At 38.6% G+C, this 8,452-nt stretch overlaps 1 protein-coding gene across 1 annotated transcript; it reads right to left on the reverse strand.

Moving 5' to 3' along the window:
- Positions 1 to 1,278: 1,278 nt before the first annotated feature.
- Positions 1,279 to 8,176, reverse strand: LOC136240283 (uncharacterized). Its single transcript, XM_066031228.1, has 2 exons — positions 7,768 to 8,176; positions 1,279 to 1,649 (listed from the first exon to the last, which is right to left on the reverse strand). Exons 1-2 carry the CDS (start codon positions 8,150 to 8,152, stop codon positions 1,360 to 1,362), a joined length of 675 nt encoding a protein of 224 aa, XP_065887300.1. The 5' UTR covers positions 8,153 to 8,176; the 3' UTR covers positions 1,279 to 1,359.
- Positions 8,177 to 8,452: the final 276 nt, after the last annotated feature.

Consider the following 8,452-nt stretch of genomic DNA (forward strand, 5'->3'; position numbering starts at 1 on the left):
TAATTTTATTTCTTTGTCGATGTCAATATCTTCAGTACACTCAGCAATGTCTTCAATGATTCGCATTACAGTTCGTTCTACTGGACTTAAGTCTTTTTGTTTCTTAGTTTTAAACTTGTCTATGTACATCTTTATCAAGTCTGATAGAGCTTTTCCAAACTTTTCTGTCTTTTCAGTCAATAGCTCACACACTTGCAGTAGCCCAATTTGGTTACACATAATTTTATAGCAATATTCAACATTGTCTAATCTATCCTTTAGTTGTATGATAGGAGAAAGAATATCTGCTATGTCTGGCCTTAATGTTGCAATATCAGGGGTGGGTTTGGTACCAGCAAGAGGTTCATTTCCAACTTTAGAGAGTGGCTCATAGTCATAGTCAGGTACATAGTCATGCATAGCTAGAGCAATTCCACTAGGGACATGTATACTTGTGCTACGTTTGCGGTGAAACAAGCCGCCATCTTGATATGGACTGCCTCCTGCATACAGTCCAGCTGCATCATACATTAACCTCTTCAAATGATGTTCTAAGGTACTTGCCACGTAGTCATGAGCAGTTCCTGAAGTACTTTCCTTCAGACTGAGTACAAACTTACTCCACCATCCAGCACCCTTGGTTGGTAGTATGTCAATTATGTAATCTACTTTTTCCTCCTTTGATCTGTGTTGTTCTGTTAAGAGATGCCTGTCACCTGGTGTTAAAAGGTTTCTTCCGTTCAGTAATGCGACGATAGCACTAACATTCAGCTTCTTCCTAAGCAAGTCGTGACATTTATTTAGTGCTTTTTCCTGTAGTTTTTCCCTATCAGTGGTTGATTTAGCCGCCATATCATGCCACACTGTACTGAATATAGAGTAGCTGATGGCTAACCGGGCGATCGCAGGACCGGATGTATTGTCAGTTATAATAAGACCTCCTGACTGCTTCTCGATAATACACGAGTACGTACATACATTTTGTAGTCTATTATCAGATCGCTTCAGTGGTTACCTCCAGTTGCCCTTGAAATCTTGCGTGGTGACGAGTTAAAATATTAGAAGTCGTTACGACACACCCAGTCGAAGTTTGGGCACGCCCAATCAGAAATTTGTTTACCTGACAAGAAACTTACGAGGCTAGGCCATAGATCCTTTATCTATGGCTAGGCAATGGCTTCCCTGCATGGATTCCAAACACGCATCGGATCCGAGACCTAGACAGGTAACTTAAAGTTTCTCACAGCTCCCTACTGGGATAGCTTACAACTGCAGTTCAGCGCTATCACACTTACTGTATCGAAAATGACAAATTAAATTCATTGAAATACAAGGTACTTATCACAACTACACATACAAACACAAACAACATTTTAAATATCATTCTAGATATCTCAAGCTTTCAGCTAGTGTGTTACGTCCCACAGATCGGCTAGACAAAGCTGTCAAAACTTTCTTCCATGATATGTCTGTCTTAGTTTTGGTATCTAACCATTCCATAAACATAGCCCTACAAGCTGTCTTACTGTCCCTACTATCGTGTTGAATAGTCTTCAGTTCTTTAGAGTCTACACCAAGTTGTAACCCCATCTCAAACCATTTGGTGGCCATACTGGGAATGACCAGCTCTGTTAGATTTCCAATATTAAGTGGAACATCAGAACCATTACCTGCAATGAGTATAGTGAATGTACAGGATGTTTACACATGAAAACACAGGTATACACTGATATACATACTGTTTTATAGTACAGCAGAAATACGAACACACAAACACCCACAGACACACAAAACATAAATACCTGTGCGTACAAGTTTGCATACATTTGTCTGTGAGTGTGTTTGTATGGTGTGTGTACATGCGTATGTACAGTGTAGTTACATTTACATCTGTAAGTACGCGAATAGCACAGTGTGCGTGCGTGCATGTGTGTGGGATGCACTGATACCACTTTTTACCTACTGATCCGATACCAATACATGTTTAGTGGAAAATTGGCCGATACTGATACTTTGCCAAATTGTTTTTAAGAAACAGCCAGTATCCCCACTGTTTTATAAGCCAACTTACTTAAAATACGCTTGCTAATGTCTTTATAGCACTGCTTGTTGGATTTATGGACATCATGCATTGATTTGTGGTGTTCAATCACCACGTATGGCTTCAATAAATCTTGTGGCTTACTTTTCATTCAATTGTACTAACAATCATAATCACTCCCTACATATACCACCATCTTGAAAAACAATTAAATGATGTCATCCAAAAGTATCAGTTATGGTATCAGAGCCACTTAAACCATAACCAATATCAACAATGGCCAATACTGATAAAAATTTCAGTATCGAAGCATCCCTAGCAAACCCCCTACAATTCAGCCTACAAGCTAATGAGGAATATCCCCATTAACCACTTACAGTGCACTTTTATATATATACTCAACTTTGAGGTCTTGCAATATAATAATTTAAAATAAGGATGTCCCTAATTTTCAATACTACTATACACATCTTACATTGGCGCAATTAAAATATCTTAAATTTAAAAATGAGGTATGGTTAGTATAAGTAATCACACACATATATGGGTGCAATTAGGAAATACCTGTACATTTATTTATTGATTAGAAAAACACTTAGGGGTCATATGCTAATGTACAATTACAGTAATGATCTAAGTATGACCTTAAAGTTTCTATGTCAATTTCATGTATATCAGGGTAGGGTAGAGAAATCCATTTAATAGTTGTCATGGGAAAAGAAGAGCTACAGTAAATTTCTATGCTGGGGTGGTAGTGAGAGAATTTTAGTTGATGATTAGCTCTGTTGTTTGGAAAAGATGGAGGAACAATAAGCAGGTTGTTCAGTAATTTAAATAAAAAGAATTAGTCTATTATTTCTATGTCGATCTTGTAGAGTTGGCAAATTTAACTGGTGTAGGACTGTGGTGATGCTGTCAAAGTGATCTCTTTGCCATGGGTTGTTTGTAACAAACCGTGCAGCCCTAGTTTGGATCAATTCGAGTTGATTGATTGCATTGTGATGGCGAGGGTCCCATATGGAGGAGAAATAATCAAGCATTGGCAGAACCAGTTGTTCATGAAGATGTCTTGGAAGGTTGTACATATTACGTTTAAGGAATCCCAGTATGTGGTTGGCTTTGTGTGGCAGAGTGTTTCAATGTGAGGATGCCAAGATAGCTTATGATCTAATGCTATACCTAAATATGGATGATGAGAAACAGTGTTCAGTGTAGTACTATTCATGGTATATTCAGAAGAACTTATGTGCCATTTTAAAGTTGCTCGCAAGTAACAGCAAAAATTGTACGAGGCAAAGCCAAGTGCTATTTTGGCTGTTACGAGCACAATTATTCCATGAACACAAAAATGCGTGTGATTATCTACTAATTCTACTAATCACACACAAATGCTGACCTGGTTAACCTACTGACCTAAAGAGTAGTCAGGATGGGACCAATATGTGACACAGTTAAATTATTCACAAAAATCTATATTTAAAAAGTCCACAAGTTCCTGTACATATAGATTATACAGTGATACAGACTGAAAGAATATCTATTATAGGAAGATTACCTGCAAGAAATGAGTAGATACCAAAGAATATTAATGATCAATGAGTGGCATGTAAGTCTATAGCAAACAACTGTACAGCAAAAATTTCCATAAGTGGATGCCAAACTAGTTGCTTACAACCAGAAACAAGGGAGCAGTCCCCCCCCCCTCCCCTTCCTCCCAATTTCTCTGTCCCTGCTACAAGACAGCAAGTCACATTCTTAGATAGTGGGAAGGCTTCCACCGATACAGAAAAATACCTACCGATCCAATACCAATACCAATCGTAGTAGTAAATTTTGCCAACACAGATACCAATAATTGCCATACAATTTATACACTTATCAAGTTAGCTATGTAACCTTTTATTGTGCAGTGACTGTTCTATTAGAGTATTTCGACCTTTTCATAGTAAGTAGCATTTGCTCAATGTTTAACAATGCCTTTTCTGCACTAGAATAATGTTCAACACCATTTCCAGCCTGTCATACCCCAAGCTTTGCTAGCATAGCATTTATGATGACAGTTAGGATGATGACGATTGGGACGAGTGGCTATTAATTGGAATCGAAATACCTGAATAACCAATACCGATCGATACCAAAAATGTCCATAATCGGCTCCGAATTGATACTGATCCGATTATCAGTGGAGCTCTAATAGTGGGTGTGGCTCCATGTATGTTTCTTGTCTATACACACAATTGAATTCAATCAAGCTTGTTAATTTATGATCACATACAGATTGGTAGTAAAGCGGATGACCTGGACAAAATACGATCCAAAATGATGATAATCTGCTACCCACTTTCTGACATTATAATGAGACGGTCTTATCAATGAGGCCATAAAGTATACCTTAGGGACATAATGGACATGGTAAATGAGGTAGTCTTGTTAATAAGGCTGTGAAAAACTACAAAAGCGTAACACCTTAGCCGTGTTTGGGACCTACGTGACATGGTCACTATAATGAGGTGGTCTTATTAATGAGGTCATGAAGTACACCTTAGCTATATTTGAGACCTACGTGACATGGTCACTATAATGAGGTGGTCTTATTAATGAGGTCATGAAGTACACCTTAGCTATGTTTGGGACCTACTTGACATGGTCACTATAATGAGGTGGTCTTATTAATGAGGTCATGAAGCACAGCTTTGCTATGTTTGGGACCTACTTGACATGGTCACTATAATGAGGTGGCCACAATTGCAAACTTACAAAAGTATATTTTCAATACAGGTATACGCACAGTCATTAGTGATTTACTACTACATCAAAGTGTAATTTAGTTTTGTAATCTCGACTATATTGTTGGCCCTGTTCACACTAACTTCTAACCCGGGTATATAGTAGGGTTGGAACGAATGTACAAATACATCCTCCTAAGCTTCTTTTCAAAATGTTACCGAAGCTTCGACGCTTTGTTGCAAATGTCATGTCACTATTAATGACCACAATTGATGGTTCTTAGGGTGTACACTGTAGCACAAACTCCTATACTTTGTTATAGCACCAGTATAGCCATTGTTTAAACTACAATTACATCAAAAAGTATGTAAATGGCAGCTTCCACAAAGAGTGATAATACTTGTGCAACTAGTTTAACATGTTGGTATCCATGGTAACGAAGCTTTGGTGGGGTAAAACAGCATCCGAATTTTATAAGACCGAACGAAGCTTCGAACTATTTGTCTCAACCCTAGTATATAGGATGGTATGGTTAGAAAATATAAGGCAGTGTGAATTCAAACTATGCCAAGCCGAACTGGTATGAAACAAAGGGATAGCAGATGTATTCCAGGACGCTGACTTTGGTCAACAATAATAAGTTGCTGTTATTAGACATCAGCCAGGATTTCTGTGATGGGCAAGCTGTCAAGCTCTTGACTGAAGCAATAATGTGAACTATGTTTGAGTTTAAAACATTCTGTCTAAGTGTCTAACTGCACTCACAACAGATCTACCTAAGTACAAGCCCACAACACTGCTTACACAACAAGAAATAAGTACATCAATACACAAGGGGAGTTGTCCCTCCTATTGAAACACTTGTGGCTGGAATAAGGTGTGTATCAAGCCGTGACCTGATTTTGTGTGGCGGATAAAATTAAGATGTTGATACAACTGTTATCTTCTTACCCAGCAACACTTAAAATAGCAATACAAGTGAACTTTTATTACATTTTGATGAGCTAGATAGCTGTATTAGATGCATCACATGACTTACAAAAGCTACCTAACAGACTGATAATTAATGGTATAATAGATCATTGATGAGGCAAGTAAAGTGGAAACTAACAAGTAAGATTATGTGAGCTAAAGGTAAAATTTAGACAGTCAAAACCCAGTAGCCAAGCCCTTTTTACCACAAAAGGAAAAAAGCAGTCTGTAGCTGGCTATGCGAGACACTAGTGTGACCAACAGTATCAATGTTAAGACCCACCCCTAGTTAAGAGATTTGACAGTTACCAAGCCCCACTACTCGGGCATAGAGGTTGTTTAATCTCCTAATAATCCTACAGGTGTAGCTAATTCCCACATCAGTAAACGCGGACCTGGAAAACGGACTCACAAACGGAATGGGGAGGTTGCCTTACTGTAGCTGGCTAGCCTGCTACATATTTTTATCCCAACAGCATTGTTCTTCCACCAGATGTCCAAGAACATCTGACACCACAGCAGTATGCCATACTTTTTAGATTTAGACCTTTGTATCTAATTTGGATTATTCCACCAACTTTCATATTTGGCTTGTAACAAACTTACCTTTTGTGTTTTCACTTGATTTTGTTGATAATTCTTTTTGTAAATATTCTTTGTAACATTGTGTGTAACATTGTGTGTAGCTGTGTTTCATTATGGTCTTTGTACCAGTGATGTTTGTGTTTTCATAACCATTTTGTGATCATGTAAGGTTTGTAGTAGCCTACAGTTTTTTTTGTGACATTTTGTGATCCTGTAGCTAATTTTTTGTTTGTTTGTTTTGTAACCTAATATACGTAATGCTGCAGGTTACCAGATTAAACCGTTAAATCATCAAAAAAATATACTTATCTGTTTTATTGATGCTTAACTTATAGGCACTAACTAACCCAAAGGGCATGCAGAAAAATGAGCATCTATGAAAAAATCAATGTGCTTTAATTAGAAAGTACTGGTCGAGGTAATGGGTTGACTCCACTTTCATCGCCGCACTTAGAAGTGAGCCATTTTGAGTGTTGCCATACATGACATGCAAACACGCATTAATGTTTAAAGTGCAGGACATATTGTACACACTTTGTGATCGTCCCAGCTAAGGGGAAGTGGAGTGGCTACTATAAGCAAGTTTGTATGTAATGTCAGAGCTGCCAAGCAATATAATTGACGTGTTAAGGTAACCTCCCAGTCTGTTTGTGAGTCCGTTTTCCAGTCCATTCCGCATTTTAGTCACGTCTGATTCATATCCCGTGTACAAGCTTGTGTCCTGCACAGCTGGCCTGTACTTGTGACTACGCAAGTTATTAAATGTGACCAGCTGAGCAAAAAACTACACATTCCTCTGATTCCATTTTACTTCTTCTGTTATCTATAGTACAAAGAAGTGGCCAGCCAAAGTTTCAGCCTTTTGTAATGACTAGCCTTTGAGTTATAGTGGTAGACAGTTGGGAAAGGAATAAATTTGATTTGTGTAGCAACAACACGGCTAATAAATTACAGGCACTTATAACTCACGAGTCGACTAAAACAACCTGGGATTTGGCTCAGTCTGTTCACCATGACTGGCAGACTGATCAAGGTTGATTGTTTTCCTTGTAAGTCTTTGTGTGGACAAAGAAGGCCAAGAAATGACAACAATAAACTTTTCCTACCGCATCACATAAATAAGTACCCATAACTCTTGTTCCTTATACTATCTATATGAAAGATTCTTCTTATTCTACACAAATAGGTGAATCTGATTTGAGTCTCGTTTCAGCACATGCCAAAGCAATTAAAATGTGCATAAACTCTTAACGTAGCATGCGTATTTTTACCAATAGAATTTTGCCAGCTTTTGCTCAGCAGGTCACTGAGTCAAAATCCCCAGTACTGGGGACAGGTACTGGGACTTTTGCCCAGTACTGCCCCGTTATATTGCGTACTGGCATGGGGTTTACAAATGATATAATACCGAAATGGCTACCCCTTGGGATAACACCCAAGCACACACAATGAGAGGAAAGTACCTTGTGCTGACGTACTCGAATCATCTGTAACATCTTCGGATAACACCAGATTGATCTTTCTTTTAAGTAGGTCTTTGTATATGTCTTTAGCGAGATACGCGTATGCTCCGCCATGTCCTTCAACCACTTTTAGCATACTACGGAACGTGTGTGTCTTCTTAGACGACTCTAAAGGGACAGCGACAAACTGTAGGAAGCGACGAGCCTTCTCTTGTTGCGTGTCTGCAGCCATTATGGCGTCTTGTTCTTTAAAGTTCACTATCTTGGCAGATACGAACTTCGACATCAACGTCGCAACAGGTAATGCATCTATCAGTTTGGGGTAATGTTCTATAAACACTTCTAGACATACTTCGGCAGTAGGGTCTTCTTCTGCTACAGCCATTTCAAACACGCGCACCCTAAATTAGCGCTGCAAAACGCTAATGTAATTAAATATGCCACCTCTTAAGACCACCTTCTTATAAAGACCACCCCTGTACAAAGACCACATTATAATTAGATCTCAAAGATGGCTAAGGCACCTTCTATAAAGACCAACTCTTTACAAAGACCACCTCTCAATAGCTAGGTTCCAAACATCTTACGTCAGACCGCTTTATCAAAACAGCTAGAAAGTCTAGGCTGTCCGTTGATACAGAAGGTTTGTAGTGTACTAGCTACATTTTATACTTGCGTGGAATAT

The sequence above is a fragment of the Dysidea avara genome, chromosome 1 (genome assembly GCF_963678975.1).
Source record: "Dysidea avara chromosome 1, odDysAvar1.4, whole genome shotgun sequence".
NCBI lineage: Eukaryota > Metazoa > Porifera > Demospongiae > Dictyoceratida > Dysideidae > Dysidea > Dysidea avara.

Coding starts and splice junctions, on each gene's coding strand:
- LOC136240283 (XM_066031228.1), bottom strand. CDS start 8,152: ATGGCTGTAGCAGAAGAAGACCCTACTGCCGAAGTATGTCTAGAAGTG. Junction 1,650..7,767: donor TTCGAGTACGTCAGCACAAG/GTACTTTCCTCT, acceptor TACTCATTGCAG/GTAATGGTTCTGATGTTCCA.